This window comes from Staurois parvus, unplaced genomic scaffold (genome assembly GCF_062004578.1).
Source record: "Staurois parvus isolate SC_StPar_1 unplaced genomic scaffold, SC_StPar_1.0 ptg000602l, whole genome shotgun sequence".
In the NCBI taxonomy this organism is placed as follows: domain Eukaryota; kingdom Metazoa; phylum Chordata; class Amphibia; order Anura; family Ranidae; genus Staurois; species Staurois parvus.
Window position 1 is genome coordinate 761,501 of NW_028318398.1, and position 21,143 is coordinate 782,643.

The 21,143-nt window shown below is 51.5% G+C and overlaps 1 protein-coding gene across 1 annotated transcript in view; it reads left to right on the plus strand.

The window, feature by feature from the left end:
- Positions 1 to 21,143, plus strand: part of LOC149449823 (vomeronasal type-2 receptor 26-like) — a 51,018-nt gene that overhangs the window by 23,393 nt on the left and 6,482 nt on the right. Inside the window, exons 4-5 of the mRNA XM_089692717.1 lie at positions 14,167 to 14,443; positions 20,490 to 20,613. Coding sequence (XP_089548843.1) covers positions 14,167 to 14,443; positions 20,490 to 20,613 — 401 coding nt within the window. The remainder of the gene's footprint in view (positions 1 to 14,166; positions 14,444 to 20,489; positions 20,614 to 21,143) is intronic.

Sequence of the window (21,143 nt, forward strand, 5' to 3'; positions counted from 1 at the left end):
GCCACAGAATTGTTACTCAGGGACAGACAGAATTGTTACTGAGTGCCAGAGAATTGTTACTTAGGGCCACAGAATTGTAACTAAGGGACAGACACAGAATTGTTACTGAGGGCCACAGAACTGTTACTTAGGGCCACAGAAACGTTACTTAGGGCCACAGAATTGTTACTCAGGGACAGACACAGAATTGTTACTGAGGGCCACAGAACTGTTACTTAGGGCCACAGAAACATTATTAGGGCCACAGAATTGTTACTCAGGGACAGACAGAATTGTTACTGAGGGACACAGAATTGTTACTCAGGGACAGACACAGAATTGTTACTGAGGGCCACAGAACTGTTACTTAGGGCCACAGAAACGTTACTTAGGGCCACAGAATTGTAACTCAGGGACAGACACAGAATTGTTACTCAGGGACACAGAATTGTTACTCAGGGACACAGAATTGTTACTGAGGGACACAGAACCGTTACTTAGGGCCACAGAAACGTTACTCAGGGACACAGAATTGTTACTGAGGGCCACAGAACCGTTACTTAGGGCCACAGAATTGTTACTCAGGGACAGACACAGAATTGTTACTCAGGGACACAGAATTGTTACTGAGGGCCACAGAACCGTTACTTAGGGCCACATAAACGTTAATCAGGGACACAGAATTGTTACTGAGGGCCACAGAACCGTTACTTAGGGCCACAGAATTGTTACTCAGGGACAGACACAGAATTGTTTCTTGAGGGACACAGAATTGTTACTGAGGGCCACAGAACCGTTACTTAGGGCCACATAATTGTTACTCAGGGACAGACACAGAATTGTTACTGAGGGACACAGAATTTTTACTGAGGGCCACAGAACCGTTACTTAGGGCCACATAAACGTTAATCAGGGACACAGAATTGTTACTGAGGGCCACAGAACCGTTACTTAGGGCCACAGAATTGTTACTCAGGGACAGACACAGAATTGTTTCTTGAGGGACACAGAATTGTTACTGAGGGCCACAGAACCGTTACTTAGGGCCACAGAATTGTTACTCAGGTACACAGAATTGTTACTGAGGGCCACAGAACTGTTACTTAGGGCCACAGAATTGTTACTCGGACAGACACAGAATTGTTACTCAGGGACACAGAATTGTTACTGAGGGCCACAGAACCGTTACTTAGGGCCACAGAATTGTTACTCAGGGACACAGAATTTTTACTGAGGGCCACAGAACCGTTAATCAGGGACAGACACAGAATTGTTACTGAGGGACACAGAATTGTTACTGAGGGCCACAGAACCGTTACTTAGGGCCACAGAATTGCTACTCAGGGACAGACACAGAATTGTTACTCAGGGACACAGAATTGTTACTCAGGGACACAGAATCGTTGAATTAAAGAGTATGTCAGACAACACGCAGAGGAGTGGCAGAGGAGGCAATGTTTTAGGAGCGAGCAGACGTGGCAGCAGAGGAAGGGGTCGAGGCAGCACTATTCACAGCCAGAGGCCAGTGCTCCCGGTGTCATCCAGCGGTCGTGTCTCCACCGACAACCCTGCCATCATCGATTGGTTGGCTCGGTCGTCTTCCTCTTCCCAGGTCACCTCTGACACCTACAGCCAACGGTCGGTGGGTACGTCAGACACAACCGTTAGTTGGCATGGCCCGGGAGCAAGCCCACTGAAATCACGTGTCCTCTGCCTGCCCCTGTCCTTTGGTGTTCCCTCACCAAGCAAAGTATCGCATGCTGTGGGCTCAGCCCCACTGTACAGTGAGGAAGAGCTAACAGAGGGCGGTCAGGAACGGGGGGAGACATCCGCCTTTTCAGCAGCCAGGCGAAGAAGTACTGGCGAGGAGAGTGGCTCGGTAGCCGGTCTAGAGACAGGTCTGTCTCCTGACCCAGACGCAGCCGAGGGGGCTAGTAGTGAGGCGGAGACCCTACTTGATGATGATGAGGTTGATCGCACTTGGCAGCCTCGTCGTCATCAGGTAATTTCTTCCGCATCATCAGGAGAAGAGGGTGCCAGCTCCACTGCAGCCTACCACCACGGCCAGTAGTGGTGCCGGTGCGCACGGAGGAAGTAGCAGTCAGCCAGTGAGGAGTAGCGGGGGCAAAGTTTCCTACTCGGTGGTGTGGCAATTTTTCGTCAAGCCGCCCGAGGAAGTAAACGTAGCCGTATGTCGACTATGTGGCCAGAAATGCAAGCGTGGCCAGGGGGCCCATGTTGGGACTACAGCGTTGCGTCAGCATATGCAGCGTCACCATTCGGTGGCCTGGGAAAACCGTGATAAAGATACGGCGGTTCTGCCTGCTCCAGCCCCCGCTCCATCACCCGCTCCGTTACTTGCTCCGTCACCCGACGTCGTCAATCGCCCTCTATCAGCCAGTCAAGGCTCCAACACCTCTGCTGAGGGGAGTTGTCGCTCGTTGGCATCTTCCGCTCGTTCAGATGCTCCTTCTCCTGCTACTCCTCTTCTCGGATTCCGTCAGCAGTCTTTCTTGGAATCCGTTTCCAAGAGACAACAGTTTGCGAGCACGCACCCGACGGTGCAAAAGCTGAACGTCCTCCTGTCCAAGTTGCTGGTGCTGCAGTCCCTCCCTTTCCAACTGGTGGACTCAGCACCTTTCCGAGAAATGATGGCTTGTGCCGAGCCGCGGTGGAGAGTGCCAAGCCGTCATTTCTTCGCCAAAAAGGCAGTGCCAGCCCTGCATTCACATGTAGAAGAGATGGTGGGCCAGTCTTTGAGCATGTCGGTCTCTGCCAAAGTGCACGGCAGCGCCGACGTGTGGAGCTGTAACTACGGTCAGGGACAGTACATGTCATTTACGGCCCACTGGGTGAACGTGGTGCCGGCACAGCAGCACCAGCAACTTGGACAGGTCACGACGCTTTTGCCTCCACGTTTGCACGTCCTTGGTCCAGCAAACATGTCCGCCTCTACCACCTCTTCTTCCGCCGTGTCCTCAGCCGCCACCCCCGTGCCAAGTCCCATTACCCGATCGGCATATCACATGTGCAGGGCGCAACGGTGTCACGCTGTGCTGCACCTGGTATGCCTTGGCGAACGTAGTCACACAGGGGAGGAACTTCTGAGTGTAATGAACAGAGAAATCGACAGATGGCTGTCTCCGCGCAAACTGAAAATCGGAACCATGTTGACCGACAACGGAAAGAACATGGTGTCTGCTCTGCGTCAAGGAAGGTTGTGCCATGCGCCATGCATGGCTCACGTGTTCGATCTGGTTGTCAAGCGGTTCCTAAAATCCACCATCCCACTGCAAGACATCCTTAAAATGTCACGTAAACTTTGCATGCATTTCAGCCATTCCTACACCGCAAAGCACACCCTCATTGAGCTGCAGCGGCAGAACGGAATTCCACATCATCGCCTAATCTGCGACGTTGCAACAAGGTGGAATTCAACCCTACACATGTTAGACCGCCTTTACGAACAGCGAAAGGCCATCACCGATTTCCTGATGTTACAAGCGGATAAAGGTACTCCCCTGTGTAACTTCGATGTCAGCCATTGGCAGCTCATGCGTGACACCTGCCGCTTGCTCAGGCCCTTTGAGGAGGCCACGCTATTCGTGAGTCGGCAGGACTATGGGATGAACGACGTCATTCCTCTGTTGCACGTCCTTGAACAAATGCTGTTAACAATGGCTGGTCAGGGTGCGGTAGACGTGGCGCACAGATCTCAACGCCACATGACCCCTGTGGGGGCAGGACAGGAAGAAGAGGAGGAGGTAGAGGAGGACATTTGTGTTCAGGAATTATTGAGTGAAATGGGTGGTTTTTCCACTCAGCGGACAGGAGTGGAGGAGCAGGAGCATCTGGGAGAGGAGGAGGAGGAGGAGACAGAGGACCCAGACGCACCGTGGCAGTATGCTGTGGATATGGAGGCAGGGAGTCCCTCGCATTCCTTGGCGCAAATGGCCCATAGCATGCTCGGTTGTTTGCGTAGCGACAGCCGAATAATAACCATCAGACAGAGGGATGACTTTTGGCTGTCCACCTTGTTGGACCCTCGCTATCGTTCCAAAATGGTGGCCTTTTTCGCACCTGCTGAGAGGGAGGCCAAAATTACGTACTATAAAAACCACCTATGTAGTCAGTTGGTCTCTGCCTTGTGCGCCAACGTCCATCCTCAGACACTGTGGGCCCTGTGCGCTCGCGTTCCGCTGCCATGGCAGCAGGGGAGAGGTGGGGTGGTAGGAGCAGTGGCAGCTCCACCAGCAGCGGCTGCCTCAGTCTGCAGTCGATGATGAGTAGCTTTCTTCACCAGCGCAGTGAGGAAACTACTAACCAGCCGCAGCAGCAGCATCAGGTGGACCTGGAGCAGGAGCTCAAACAACAGGCTTGGGCCTACTTGGACAGCACCCTGCTCACCGAGGTAGACAATCCCCTTGACTACTGGGCAACGAAACTTGACCTTTGGCCCCAACTAGCTGAATTTGCCCTTGAAAGGCTGTCATGTCCGGCCAGTAGCGTGGCATCGGAGCGCGTGTTTAGTGCGGCAGGAGGTATTGTAACTCCGCGGAGGACACGACTGTCCACCCAAAGTGTGGAGAGACTCACGTTTGTGAAAATGAATCAGGCGTGGATTAGTCTGGATTTCAAACCACCAGTTCCTGACACAACTGACTAAATCCGCCATGAATCATGCCACAAACATGTGCCACTTTCAGGTCTCCTCACACACTGCTGGTGTGTTCCATTTTTTGTCATAGGGTGCTGGCAGATTACGGGCCTCCCATTGCTGCTGTCTCCATCGCCACACTCTGCCATGTGCCACTTTCAGGTCTCTTCACACTGCTGGTGTGTTGAATTTTTTGACATAGGGTGCTGGCAGATTACGGGCCTCCCATAGCTGCTACCAGGCCCCTAATCTGCCATGGGCCCCTATATACCGCCTCCTCATGCTGCTGCCAAGTCCAGAGTCTGTCATGGGTCCCTGTTCGGCCTCCCATTGCTGCTGTCTCCATCGCCACACTCTGCCATGTGCCACTTTCAGGTCTCCTCACACACTGCTGTTGTGTTGAATTTTTTGACATAGGGTGCTGGCAGATTACGGGCCTCCCATAGCTGCTGCCAGGCCCCTAATCTGCCATGGGCCCCTATATACCGCCTCCTCATGCTGCTGCCAAGTCCAGAGTCTCTCATGGGTCCCTGTACGGCCTCCCATTGCTGCTGTCTCCATCGCCACACTCTGCCATGTGCCACTTTCAGGTCTCTTCACACTGCTGGTGTGTTGAATTTTTTGACATAGGGTGCTGGCAGATTACGGGCCTCCCATAGCTGCTGCCAGGCCCCTAATCTGCCATGGGCCCCTATATACCGCCTCCTCATGCTGCTGCCAAGTCCAGAGTCTCTCATGGGTCCCTGTACGGCCTCCCATTGCTGCTGTCTCCATCGCCACACTCTGCCATGTGCCACTTTCAGGTCTCTTCACACTGCTGGTGTGTTGAATTTTTTGACATAGGGTGCTGGCAGATTACGGGCCTCCCATAGCTGCTGCCAGGCCCCTAATCTGCCATGGGCCCCTATATACCGCCTCCTCATGCTGCTGCCAAGTCCAGAGTCTCTCATGGGTCCCTGTACGGCCTTCCATTGCTGCTGTCTCCATCGCCACACTCTGCCATGTGCCACTTTCAGGTCTCTTCACACTGCTGGTGTGTTGAATTTTTTGACATAGGGTGCTGGCAGATTACGGGCCTCCCATAGCTGCTGCCAGGCCCCTAATCTGCCATGGGCCCCTATATACCGCCTCCTCATGCTGCTGCCAAGTCCAGAGTCTCTCATGGGTCCCTGTACGGCCTCCCATTGCTGCTGTCTCCATCGCCACACTCTGCCATGTGCCACTTTCAGGTCTCCTCACACACTGCTGTTGTGTTGAATTTTTTGACATAGGGTGCTGGCAGATTACGGGCCTCCCATAGCTGCTGCCAGGCCCCTAATCTGCCATGGGCCCCTATATACCACCTCCTCATGCTGCTGCCAAGTCCAGAGTCTCTCATGGGTCCCTGTACGGCCTCCCATTGCTGCTGTCTCCATCGCCACACTCTGCCATGTGCCACTTTCAGGTCTCTTCACACTGCTGGTGTGTTGAATTTTTTGACATAGGGTGCTGGCAGATTTCGGGCCTCCCATAGCTGCTGCCAGGCCCCTAATCTGCCATGGGCCCCTATATACCGCCTCCTCATGCTGCTGCCAAGTCCAGAGTCTCTCATGGGTCCCTGTACGGCCTCCCATTGCTGCTGTCTCCATCGCCACACTCTGCCATGTGCCACTTTCAGGTCTCTTCACACTGCTGGTGTGTTGAATTTTTTGACATAGGGTGCTGGCAGATTACGGGCCTCCCATAGCTGCTGCCAGGCCCCTAATCTGCCATGGGCCCCTATATACCGCCTCCTCATGCTGCTGCCAAGTCCAGAGTCTGTCATGGGCCCCTATATACCGCCTCCTCATGCTGCTGCCAAGTCCAGAGTCTCTCATGGGTCCCTGTACGGCCTCCCATTGCTGCTGTCTCCATCGCCACACTCTGCCATGTGCCACTTTCAGGTCTCTTCACACTGCTGTTGTGTTGAATTTTTTGACATAGGGTGCTGGCAGATTACGGGCCTCCAATAGCTGCTGCCAGGCCCCTAATCTGCCATGGGCCCCTATATACCGCCTCCTCATGCTGCTGCCAAGTCCAGAGTCTCTCATGGGTCCCTGTACGGCCTCCCATTGCTGCTGTCTCCATCGCCACACTCTGCCATGTGCCACTTTCAGGTCTCTTCACACTGCTGGTGTGTTGAATTTTTTGACATAGGGTGCTGGCAGATTACGGGCCTCCCATAGCTGCTGCCAGGCCCCTAATCTGCCATGGGCCCCTATATACCGCCTCCTCATGCTGCTGCCAAGTCCAGAGTCTGTCATGGGCCCCTATATACCGCCTCCTCATGCTGCTGCCAAGTCCAGAGTCTCTCATGGGTCCCTGTACGGCCTCCCATTGCTGCTGTCTCCATCGCCACACTCTGCCATGTGCCACTTTCAGGTCTCTTCACACTGCTGTTGTGTTGAATTTTTTGACATAGGGTGCTGGCAGATTACGGGCCTCCAATAGCTGCTGCCAGGCCCCTAATCTGCCATGGGCCCCTATATACCGCCTCCTCATGCTGCTGCCAAGTCCAGAGTCTGTCATGGGTCCCTGTACGGCCTCCCATTGCTGCTGTCTCCATCGCCACACTCTGCCATGTGCCACTTTCAGGTCTCCTCACACACTGCTGTTGTGTTGAATTTTTTGACATAGGGTGCTGGCAGATTACGGGCCTCCCATAGCTGCTGCCAGGCCCCTAATCTGCCATGGGCCCCTATATACCGCCTCCTCATGCTGCTGCCAAGTCCAGAGTCTCTCATGGGTCCCTGTACGGCCTCCCATTGCTGCTGTCTCCATCGCCACACTCTGCCATGTGCCACTTTCAGGTCTCTTCACACTGCTGGTGTGTTGAATTTTTTGACATAGGGTGCTGGCAGATTACGGGCCTCCCATAGCTGCTGCCAGGCCCCTAATCTGCCATGGGCCCCTATATACCGCCTCCTCATGCTGCTGCCAAGTCCAGAGTCTCTCATGGGTCCCTGTACGGCCTCCCATTGCTGCTGTCTCCATCGCCACACTCTGCCATGTGCCACTTTCAGGTCTCTTCACACTGCTGGTGTGTTGAATTTTTTGACATAGGGTGCTGGCAGATTACGGGCCTCCCATAGCTGCTGCCAGGCCCCTAATCTGCCATGGGCCCCTATATACCGCCTCCTCATGCTGCTGCCAAGTCCAGAGTCTGTCATGGGTCCCTGTATGGCCTCCCATTGCTGCTGTCTCCATCGCCACACTCTGCCATGTGCCACTTTCAGGTCTTCTCACACACTGCTGTTGTGTTGAATTTTTTGACATAGGGTGCTGGCAGATTACGGGCCTCCCATAGATGCTGCCAGGTCCCTAATCTGCCATGGGCCCCTATATACCGCCTCCTCATGCTGCTGCCAAGTCCAGAGTCTCTCATGGGTCCCTCTACAGCCTCCCATTGCTGCTGTCTCCATCACCAAACTCTGCCATGTGCCACTTTCAGGTCTCTTCACACTGCTGGTGTGTTGAATTTTTTGACATAGGGTGCTGGCAGATTTCGGGCCTCCAATAGCTGCTGCCAGGCCCCTAATCTGCCATGGGCCCCTATATACCGCCTCCTCATGCTGCTGCCAAGTCCAGAGTCTGTCATGGGTCCCTGTACGGCCTCCCATTGCTGCTGTCTCCATCGCCACACTCTGCCATGTGCCACTTTCAGGTCTCCTCACACACTGCTGTTGTGTTGAATTTTTTGACATAGGGTGCTGGCAGATTACGGGCCTCCAATAGCTGCTGCCAGGTCCCTAATCTGCCATGGGCCCCTATATACCGCCTCCTCATGCTGCTGCCAAGTCCAGAGTCTCTCATGGGTCCCTGTACGGCCTCCCATTGCTGCTGCCAGGAGGCAGCAGGGTCGCAGCAGTGTCAGTGGAGGCAAACGGCCACGGAGTAGAGCAGCAGCTCCACTGCAGCCTACCACCACGGCCAGTAGTGGTGACGGTGTGCACGGAGGAAGTAGCAGTCAGCCAGTGAGGAGTAGCGGGTGCAAAGTTTCCTACTCGGCGGTGTGGAAAGTTTTCGTCAAGCCGCCCGAGGAAGTAAACGTAGCCGTATGTCGACTATGTGGCCAGAAAGTCAAGCGTGGCCAGGGGGCCCATGTTGGGACTACAGCGTTGCGTCAGCATATGCAGCGTCGCCATTCGGTGGCCTGGGAAAACCGTGATAAAGATACGGCGGTTCTGCCTGCCCCAGCCCAGGGTTCCATTTTGTCATAGGGTGCTGGCAGATTACGGGCCTCCCATAGGTGCCGCCAGGCCCCAAATTGGCCATGGGCCCCCGTACCGCCTGGTCACGCTGCTGCTGGTCCCTCAGTGTGACCTGGGTCCCTGTACGGCCTCCCATTGCTTCCACTCTGCCATGTGCCACTTTGAAATCTCCTCACACTCCTGCGGTTTTCCATTTTGTCATAGGTTGCTGGCAGATTACAGGCCTTCCATAGGTGCCGCCTGGCCCCATATCGGCCATGGGCCCCCGTACCGCCTGGTCACGCTGCTGCTGAGCCCACAGTGTGACCTGGGTCCCTGTACGGCCTCCCATTGCTCCCACTCTGTCATGTGCCACTTTGAGGTCTCCTCACACTCCTGCGGTTTTCCATTTTGTCATAGGTTGCTGGCAGATTACAGGCCTTCCATAGGTGCCGCCTGGCCCCATATCGGCCATGGGCCCCCGTACCGCCTGGTCACGCTGCTGCTGGTCCCACAGTGTGACCTGGGTCCCTGTACGGCCTCCCATTGCTTCCACTCTGCCATGTGCCACTTTGAGGTCTCCTCACACTCCTGCGGTTTTCCATTTTGTCATAGGTTGCTGGCAGATTACAGGCCTCCCATAGGTGCCGCCAGGCCCCAAATCGGCCATGGGCCCCCGTACCGCCTGGTCACGCTGCTGCTGAGCCCACAGTGTGACCTGGGTCCCTGTACGGCCTCCCATTGCTTCCACTCTGCCATGTGCCACTTTGAGGTCTCCTCACACTCCTGCGGTTTTCCATTTTGTCATAGGTTGCTGGCAGATTAGCGGCCTCCCATAGGTGCCGCCAGGCCCCAAATCGGGCATGGGCCCCCGTACCGCCTGGTCATGCTGCTGCTTGTCCCACAGTGTGACCTGGGTCCCTGTACGGCCTCCCATTGCTTCCACTCTGCCATGTGCCACTTTGAGGTCTCCTCACACTCCTGCGGTTTTCCATTTTGTCATAGGTTGCTGGCAGATTACAGGCCTTCCATAGGTGCCGCCAGGCCCCAAATCGGCCATGGGCCCCCGTACCGCCTGGTCACGCTGCTGCTGAGCCCACAGTGTGACCTGGGTCCCTGTACGGCCTCCCATTGCTCCCACTCTGCCATGTGCCACTTTGAGGTCTCCTCACACTCCTGCAGTTTTTCATTTTGTCATAGGTTGCTGGCAGATTACAGGCCTCCCATAGGTGCCGCCAGGCCCCAAATCGGCCATGGGCCCCCGTACCGCCTGGTCACGCTGCTGCTGGTCCCACAGTGTGACCTGGGTCCCTGTACGGCCTCCCATTGCTTCCACTCTGCCATGTGCCACTTTGAGGTCTCCTCACACTCCTGCGGTTTTCCATTTTGTCATAGGTTGCTGGCAGATTACAGGCCTCCCATAGGTGCCGCCAGGCCCCAAATCGGCCATGGGCCCCCGTACCACCTGGTCACGCTGCTGCTGGTCCCACAGTGTGACCTGGGTCCCTGTACGGCCTCCCATTGCTTCCACTCTGCCATGTGCCACTTTGAGGTCTCCTCACACTCCTGCGGTTTTCCATTTTGTCATAGGTTGCTGGCAGATTACAGGCCTCCCATAGGTGCCGCCAGGCCCCAAATCGGCCATGGGCCCCCGTACCGCCTGGTCACGCTGCTGCTGAGCCCACAGTGTGACCTGGGTCCCTGTAGGCCTCCCATTGCTTCCACTCTGCCATGTGCCACTTTGAGGTCTCCTCACACTCCTGCGGTTTTCCATTTTGTCATAGGTTGCTGGCAGATTAGCGGCCTCCCATAGGTGCCGCCAGGCCCCAAATCGGGCATGGGCCCCCGTACCGCCTGGTCACGCTGCTGCTGGTCCCACAGTGTGACCTGGGTCCCTGTACGGCCTCCCATTGCTTCCACTCTGCCATGTGCCACTTTGAAATCTCCTCACACTCCTGCGGTTTTCCATTTTGTCATAGGTTGCTGGCAGATTACAGGCCTTCCATAGGTGCCGCCAGGCCCCAAATCGGCCATGGGCCCCCGTACCGCCTGGTCACGCTGCTGCTGAGCCCACAGTGTGACCTGGGTCCCTGTACGGCCTCCCATTGCTCCCACTCTGCCATGTGCCAGTTTGAGGTCTCCTCACACTCCTGCGGTTTTCCATTTTGTCATAGGTTGCTGGCAGATTACAGGCCTCCCATAGGTGCCGCCAGGCCCCAAATCGGCCATGGGCCCCCGTACCACCTGGTCACGCTGCTGCTGGTCCCACAGTGTGACCTGAGTCCCTGTACGGCCTCCCATTGCTTCCACTCTGCCATGTGCCACTTTGAGGTCTCCTCACACTCCTGCGGTTTTCCATTTTGTCATAGGTTGCTGGCAGATTACAGGCCTCCCATAGGTGCCGCCAGGCCCCAAATCGGCCATGGTCCCCCGTACCGCCTGGTCACGCTGCTGCTGAGCCCACAGTGTGACCTGGGTCCCTGTACGGCCTCCCATTGCTTCCACTCTGCCATGTGCCACTTTGAGGTCTCCTCACACTCCTGCGGTTTTCCATTTTGTCATAGGTTGCTGGCAGATTAGCGGCCTCCCATAGGTGCCGCCAGGCCCCAAATCGGGCATGGGCCCCCGTACCGCCTGGTCACGCTGCTGCTGGTCCCACAGTGTGACCTGGGTCCCTGTACGGCCTCCCATTGCTTCCACTCTGCCATGTGCCACTTTGAAATCTCCTCACACTCCTGCGGTTTTCCATTTTGTCATAGGTTGCTGGCAGATTACAGGCCTTCCATAGGTGCCGCCTGGCCCCAAATCGGCCATGGGCCCCCGTACCGCCTGGTCACGCTGCTGCTGGTCCCACAGAGTGACCTGGGTCCCTGTACGGCCTCCCATTGCTTCCACTCTGCCATGTGCCACTTTGAGGTCTCCTCACACTCCTGCGGTTTTCCATTTTGTCATAGGTTGCTGGCAGATTACAGGCCTTCCATAGGTGCCGCCTGGCCCCAAATCGGCCATGGGCCCCCGTACCGCCTGGTCACGCTGCTGCTGGTCCCACAGTGTGACCTGGGTCCCTGTACGGCCTCCCATTGCTTCCACTCTGCCATGTGCCACTTTGAGGTATCCTCACACTCCTGCGGTTTTCCATTTTGCCATAGGTTGCTGGCAGATTACAGGCCTCCCATAGGTGCCGCCAGGCCCCAAATCGGCCATGGGCCCCCATACCGCCTGGTCACGCTGCTGCTGAGCCCACAGTGTGACCTGGGTCCCTGTACGGCCTCCCATTGCTCCCACTCTGCCATGTGCCACTTTGAGGTCTCCTCACACTCCTGCGGTTTTCCATTTTGTCATAGGTTGCTGGCAGATTAGCGGCCTCCCATAGGTGCCGCCAGGCCCCAAATCGGCCATGGGCCCCCGTACCGCCTGGTCACGCTGCTGCTGAGCCCACAGTGTGACCTGGGTCCCTGTACCGCCTCCCATTGCTCCCACTCTGTCATGTGCCACTTTGAGGTCTCCTCACACTGCTGGTGTGTTCAATTTTTTGACATAGGGTGCTGGCATATTACGGGCCTCCCATTGCTGCTGCCAGGCACGTAATCTGCCATGGGCCCCCGTACCGACTCCTCATGCTGTGACGTTGCAACAAGGTGGAATTCAACACTACATATGTTAGACCGCCTTTACGAACAGCGAAAGGCCATCACAGATTTCCTGATGTTAAAAGCGGATAAAGGTACTCCCTGTGTAACTTAGATGTCAGCCATTGGCAGCTCATGCATGACACCTGCGCTTGCTCAGTCCCTTTGAGGAGGCCACGCTATTCGTGAGTCGGCAGGACTATGGGATGAACGAGGTCAAATCGGCCATGGGCCCCCGTACCGCCTGGTCACGCTGATGCTGGTCCCACAGTGTGACCTGGGTCCCTGTACCGCCTCCCATTGCTCCCACTCTGCCATGTGCCACTTTGAGGTCTCCTCACACTCCTGCGGTTTTCCATTTTGTCATAGGTTGCTGGCAGGTTACAGGCCTCCCATAGGTGCTGCCAGGCCCCAAATCTGCCATGGGCCCCCATACCACCTGGTCACGCTGCTGCTGGGCCCACAGTGTGACCTGGGTCCCTGTACCGCCTCCCATTGCTCCCACTCTGCCATGTGCCACTTTCAGGTCTCCTCACACTCCTGCTGGTTTCCATTTTGTCATAGGTTGCTGTATGGCCTCCCATTGCTGCTGCCTCCACCGCCACACTGTGGCTCCAAACACTGGTTTTGGCCCCGTGACTGGCCAAATGAGTGAAGTGTGCGGTGATTCTAAGATCGACGGCACTCATCTGCATGTCATACTGAGTGACAGTATTATTTCTCTTCCCCAGCAGACTCCAAGGGCATTTAAATTAAAGGTACAGTGTTCTGCACTAATATTAAGTCTCTCTGAAGCCTAGAAACACCCTTTTTTAAGTTAAATTCACAGCGAATATATTCGACTCGAATCGAATATTGTCCACGAATTCGCCGAATCAGTCGAATCGAATTTTTCAATACTTCGCTCATCTCTAGTCACAGTCAGTCAGTTCAGTTCCACAGTCTAATGCAATTCTTAGCTTTGAAAAATGTATATCTGAATAACGAATCCAACCGAAAACCAACATGTAACAATCTTTAAAAAAAACCTGCAAAATTTTTTCGAATCCACCCGGACCAACGCATATATGAAATGAACGCCAAAGATATGAAATGATGCCACAGTGGATGGAGCCTGATGAAGACGCTGAGATACTAGTTCCCCCACATGTCCACTTTCTACTTTTGATTGATATCAGGCATCGGGCAGTTTCTATAGCCATAAGAAGGCTGTCTGGTGTCATAAACACTCTTTATGAATTCCTTTAGGTGTGTCTGACTTACTGTAAATATACAGTATAAGATTTCAGCAATCAACAGCAGCAACTAGCTCTCCCTGCAAACACTGCTTGATCTGTCCCTAATATGATATATGACTGTCCACCAGTATCTCAGTTTTCTCTCTAGTGTTCTGATCGTCTCTGCTAGTGGTCCCTGCTAGAGGTCCTATGGCTTCTTCCTCCTCAGTCTGCTAGTATCTGGGGAAGCAACCTTAGGGAAATAGTCCAAACCTCTGTGAGGGGTCCCTAGTGAATATTGCCCGTTCTTCAGACTCCACTCCTCAGGGAACCCAGACATAGTCAGAGTAGGGTCCAGGTCACTCCACTATGCTCAGTTTGTGACAACTAAGTATATTGATTGTTTTCTACAAGATCTAGAAATAATCTGATGGACACTGGGGGCTGGATATAAATATTGATTTTCCTGTGTCCAGTTACTTTTCTTTACTTAACACGTTTTATCTTTCTATATTCAAACTGAAGTTGTATCATCTTTTAAAAGAAATTAAATATGAATTTGAATTACTCGAGCCAAGATCATTTTTTAATGAATACGGAGAATTTGTTTATCATTACAAAATTACAAATTGGGTATTTAAGGATAAGCGCACTATGATTTATAATGATGTGGGAAATTTTACATCCTGGGCACCAGAAGATCAGCAATTACAAATGAATACTAAAGCCATAACATGGAAGCTTTGCAATGAGGTAAGTCCATGATATACACTCACCGGCCACTTTATTAGGTACACCTTGCTAGTACCGCGTTGGACCCCCTTTTGCCTTCAGAACTGTCTTCATTCTTTGTGGCATAGATTCAGAATCAACAAGGTGTTGGAAACATTCCTCAGAGATTTTGTTCCATATTGACATGATAGCATCATGCAGTTGCTGCAGATTTGTTGGCTGCACATCAATGATGCGAATCTCCCGTTCCACCACATCCCAAAGATCCTCTATTGGATTGAGGTCTGGTGACTATGGAGGCCATTGGAGTACAGCAAACTCATTGTCATGTTCTATAAACCAGTATGAGATGATTTGAGCTTTGTGACATTATCCTGCTGGAAGTAGCCATCAGAAGATGAGGACAATGTAATCAGAAAGGGATTGACACGGTCACCAAAAATAATCAGGGAGGCCATGGAGTTTAAACAATGCTCAGTTAGGACTAGGGCAGTGGTGGGCAACCTTTTTTTTCAACTGAGCCAAATCTCGCCAAAACCACGATTGAAATTTATTTTGAGAGCCACATTTTTAAAACTGAAAATACATCCCCCATATAGTAATTCATCCCCCATAGTAATTCATCCCCCATAGTAATTCATCCCCCATATAGTAATTCATCCCCCATAGTAATTCATCCCCCATATAGTAATTCATCCCCCATAGTAATTCATCCCCCATATAGTTATTCATTCCCCATAGTAATTCATCCCCCATATAGTAATTCATCCCCCATAGTAATTCATCCCCCATATAGAAATTCATCCCCCATAGTAATTCATCCCCCATATAGTAATTCATCCCCCATATAGTAATTCATCCCCCATAGTAATTCATCCCCCATAGTAATTCATCCCCATATAGTAATTCATCCCCCATAGTAATTCATCCCCCCTATAGTAATTCATCCCCCATAGTAATTCATCTCCCCATATAGTAATTCATCCCCCATATAGTAATTCATCCCCCATATAGTAATTCATCCCCCATAGTAATTCATCCCCCATATAGTAATTCATCCCCCATAGTAATTCATCCCCCATATAGTAATTCATCCCCCATAGTAATTCATCCCCCATATAGAAATTCATCCCCCATAGTAATTCATCCCCATATAGTAATTCATCCCCCATATAGTAATTCATCCTCCATAGTAATTCATCCCCCATATAGTAATTCATCCCCCATAGTATTTCATCCCCCATAGTAATTCATCCCCCATATAGTAATTCATCCCCCATAGTAATTCATCCCCCATATAGTAATACATCCCCCATAGTAATTAATCCCCCATATAGTAATTAATCCCCCATAGTAATTAATCCCGCATAGTAATTCATCCCCCATATAGTAATTCATCCCATATAGTAATTCATTCCCCATATAGTAATTCATCCCCCATAGTAATTAATCCCCCATATAGTAATTCATCCCCCATAGTAATTCATCCCCCATATAGTAATTCATCCCCCATATAGTAATTCATCCCCCATAGTAATTCATCCCCCATATAGTAATTCATCCCCCATAGTAATTCATCCCCCATATAGTAATTCATCCCCCCTATAGTAATTCATTCCCCATATTCTGTCAATTCACTTACCTTTGCTCCGCGCGTTCCTCTCGCCGTGTTCCCGCGCCGTTCCGGTCTTCAGGGAGGACTGTGAGAGGAGAGGAGTTCGTCACGCTGCCCCGCCTACATCCTGACAGCCAATGTTTGCCACGCTCCGCGAGCCGGATTAAAAGGTCCGCCAGGCTGTAATTTGCCCATTGCTGGGCTAGCTGCAGAGTCCTGACTTTTTGGGCGACCGCCCGAGAAGAGGGAGGGGAGCGGGCGCCCGGCACACAGAAGAGCCGCATTGAAATGTGTAAAGAGCCGCATGCGGCTCGCAAGCCGCGGCTTGTCGACCACTGGACTAGGGGGTTCATAGTGTGCCAAGAAAATACCACCATTACCAGCTTGAACCGTTGATACAAGGCAGGATGGATCCATGATTTCATGTTGTTTACACCAAATTCTGATCCTACCATCTGAATGTCGCAGAGTAAATCGAGGCTCATCAGACCAGGCAATATTTTTCCAGTCTCCTATTTTCCCATGTTGGTGAGCCTGTTTGACTTGTAGCCTCCATTTCCTGTTCTTAGCTGACAGGAATGGCACCTAGTGTGGTCTTCTGCTGCTGTAGCCCATCTGCATCAAGGTTTGATGTGTTGTGCATTCAGAGATGGTATTCTGCATACCTTGGTTGTAATGAGTGGTTGTTTGAGTTACTGTTGCCTTTCTATCATCTGGAACCAGTCTGCCCATTCTCCTCTGACCACTGACATCAGCAAGGCATTTTTGTCCACACAACTGACTCTCACTGGATATTTTCTCTTTTTTGGACCATTCTCTGTAAACACTAGAGATGGTTGTGTGGGGAAAATCCCAGTAGATCAGCAGCTTTTAAAATACTCAGACCAGCCCGTCTGGCACCAACAACCATGTCACATTCAAAGTCATTTAAATTCCCTTTCTTCCCCATTCTGATGCTCGGAACTTCACCAAGTCATCTTCATTATGTCTAGATGCTTAAATGCATTGAGTTGCTGCCATGTGATTGGCTAATTAGCAATTTGTGTTACCGAGCAATTGAACAAATGTACCTAATAAAGAGGCCGGTGAGTGTAAACTTGGAATAACAATAAAGATGAAGAATTTGGGATCAATTAGAAAAATAGGAACTGTGTAGAGATACAGTATAGGGTGGACAGCACCAGCAGGAATCTTAGCTCGCAACCAGGTGTGCCCCCAAAACCCCCCAAAACAAACAGAATACAAGGAGATTACAGCACAGAGCGCTTAATGCATTGCTCCTATTAGTTAAAAAAGAATCCGGTCACTTGAGATATCTCTGCCCTTATAATCACTGACCTGCACAATGCAGTAGAAATAGAGATACACTATATTGCCAAACATATTGGCCCTGCCCTCCAAATCACCGGATCCAGGTTTTTCAATCCCCTCCATGGCCACAGGTGTATGCAATCAAGCCCCTAGGCATGCAGACTGCTTCTACGAACATTTGTGAAAGAATGGGTCGCTCTCAGGAGCTCAGTGACTCCAAGCGTGGTCCCGTGATAGGTGGCCACCTGTGCAATAAGTCCATCCGTGACATTTTCTGGCTACTAAATATTCCACGCTCAACTGTTAGTGGGATTATAACAAAATGGAAGCAACTGGGAACACCAGCAACTCAGCCACCAAGTGGTAGGCCACGTCACATGACAGAGCGGGGTCAGTGCATGCTGAAGCACACAGTGCGCAGAAGTCACCAACTGTCTGCAGAGTCAATAGCTAAAGACCTCCAAACTTGGTGTGACCTTCAGATTAGCACAACAACAGTGTGTAGAGAGCTTCATGGAATGGGTTTCCATGGCCGAGCAGCTGCATCCAAGCCTTACATCACCAAGTGCAATGCAAAGCGTCAGATGCAGTGGTGTAAAGCACGCCACCACTGAACTCTAGAGCAGTGGACATGTGTTCTCTGGAGTGATAAATCACACTTCTCTGGAAATCCGATGCATATGTTTGCATTTGGTGATTGCCAGGAGAATGGTACTTGCCTGACTGCATTGTGCCAAGTGTAAAGTTTGGTGGAGGGGGAATTATGGTGTGGGGTTGTTTTTCAGGGGTTTGGCTTGGCCCCTTAGTACCAGTGAAAGGAACTTTTAAGACATCAGCATACTACGGCATTTTGGACAACTTCATGCTCCCAACTTTGTGGGAAGAGTTTGGGGATGGCCCCTTCCTGTTCCAACATGACTGCGCACCAGTGCACAAAGCAAGGTCCATAAAGACATGGAGGAGAGAGTTTGGGGTGGAGGAACTTAACTGGCCTGCTCAGAGTCCTGACCTCAACCCCATAGAACACCTTGTGAGGTCAGGCACTGATGTCAGACTGTGAGCCAGGCCTTCTCATCTGACAATACAAATGCGCTTTTAGAAGAATGGTCAAACCTTCCCATAGACACCCTCCTAAACCTTGTGGACGGCCTTCCCAGAAGAGTTGAAGCTGTTAGGGCTGCAAAGGGCGGGGCCAACTCAATATTAAACCCTACGGACTAAGACTGGGGGGCCATTAAAGATCATGTGTGTGTAAAGGCCGGCCAACCAATACTTTTGGCAATATAGTGTATGTCTGAGTTCAGAACTTAATGGCTTACAAATATACAACACATGAGATGCTAAAGGAAGGAAACCTCAAGAATGAAAAAAAAGGATCACTTTGATGCAGTTGGATAACTTGAACATATATTGCAATGTACTTGAACCAAGAATTCCTGTTTCTTATGCAAAATTTTGCTAGGAATAAATAAGAGTGTATGGTATTGTGGAGAGTTCATTTTAAATGTTAGTGTGAGTGTGTGTACTTGTCAAGCAGGGCCTGATCTAGCCTGTCTGATGTGGGGGTGCAGGGGGGCAGAGGATGTGAGGTCAGTAGGGTAGTACACAGGGGGTCAGCAGGGCAGAGGATAGGATCAGCAGTTTATAGGGCAGTCTATAGAAGCCATTAGTTTGTAGGACAGTGTACATGGAGTTATCAGAGAAGAGGACAGTGTGCAGCTGGACAATGTACAAGAGTCAGTATGGTAGTGTACAGGGGGTCAGCAGAGCAGACAATAAGGGGCAACAGAGCATATGACAAGGATCAGCAGGGTGGAGAAAAGGGGTTATCAGGTCACCAGGATGGAGGACAGGGGTCAGTAGTACAGAGGGCAGGGGTCAGTAGTGCAGGAGACAGGGGTCAGCAGGGCAGACGGCAGGGGTCAGCAGGGCAGAAGACAATGGTTAGCAGAAAAGAGGACAAGGTCATTGCTGGCAGAGCACTCAGCAGATCTCCTCCTCCCTTCCCCACACTGTAACCAGCCTGGGTACTCATAGCTCCTCCACACCACAGCACATAGCTAAGATTGGATTCCCTTACAGACGCAGCATCCATCTGCACAGTGTGTGGCTGGCTACAGATTGAGGCTGTGTCTGTAAGGAAATTCAAGCAAATCCAGCTATGGGCTATGAGGATCTGTTAAGTGCACTCATATCATGTCTCACCCCCCCAAAAAAATCATCCCTCCCAGCACACGTTATATTATCCTCAAATTTCCCATTTTTGAAGAAATCCTCCCTGCCAAACCCCCCTCCCAGCACAAATCCTATCCCCAAATCCCCCCTCCTAGCATAATCCCCTCTCATTCCCCCTCCTAGCACAACCCCCTCCAAATTACTCTTCCCAGCACAAATCCTCTCCAGCCCTATCCTCTTAGCCCAAATTCCCCCATCCCCTCCTAGCATAACCCCCCACCCCCCACATGAAAAAATCCCACTCTTAGCTCAAATCCCTCTACTCCCAATCCCCCCTCCCAGCACATATCCAACCAAAAGCCCTCTTTGCACATATTCCTTCCCAATCCCCCACCTAGCACATACCCCCCCCATCTCCCCTTCTAATATGTTCCCCCCTCATAACACATATCCCTCCAATCCCCCCTCCAAACACATATCTCCCCCAATCCCCCCTCCTAGTCCTAGCATATTCCTCCTCCCTCGAATCTCCCCTACAAACACATATCCCCCAATTCCCCTACAAACACATATCTCCTCCAATGCCCCTCCTAGTCCTATTATATCCCTCCATCCCCCCTCCTAGCACATATCCCCCTCATTCCTCCTAATAGCACATATCCTTCCACCCCAATCCCCCTTTTTAGCAAATATCCCCCCCCCCCCAATCACCCTCCCCAGCACAAATATTCACCAATACCTCTGCCTTTCATTCCAAGCACAAATTAAAAGCACAAGTTAACCCCCCCACCCCCACAGGAGACAGGAGAGAGGCTGTGCTGTGTCCTCCTGTCAGTGCAGCGCTCCTCCACACACAGGATCGTTTGTTCGGGCTGCACACAGTGTAATTACCATGGGATAATAGTCTCATGGGATGTGATAGACCTATACAAAATACTAATAATAATAATAACATCTGAATTTCAGGTCCCAGTATCTCGATGCTCAGAGCCCTGCTTACCTGGCTGCAGAAAAAAGTTTGGATCTTCTGTTCACAAATGCTGCTATGAGTGTGTCCCATGTCCAGAAGAAGAGATATCCAACATGTCCGGTAGAGTTTGTAATTTTTTTTGGTCTGTATAGAGATTACCACTATTGCCCTCCACAGAATTCCCCACCCCCCCCCCCCTCCTCACCAGGCCATTTTTTTGCATTACGGCGCTGTGTTACTTTACCTGACAATTGCGCGGTCATACAACGCTGTACATAAATTAAACGTATGTCCTTTTTTCCCACAAATAGAGCTTTCTTTCTGTGGTATTTAATCACCTGTGCATTTTTTTTATTTTTTGCGCTATAAACAAAAAAAGACTGACAACTCTAAAAAAAAATAAATATGTTTGACTTTTTGTTATAAAACATATCCAGTAAAAAAATTTAAAAAGTCAATTTTTTTATAAATGTAGGCCAAAATGTATTCTGCTCCATGTCTTTGCTAAAAAAAAATCCCAATACTTGTAAATTATTTGGTTTACATGAAAGTTACAGCGTCTACAAATGGCGGTATATATACTTAAATTTTAATTTTGTTTATATTAGTAATAGCGGCGATCAGCGACTTACAGCGGGACTGTGGCGGGC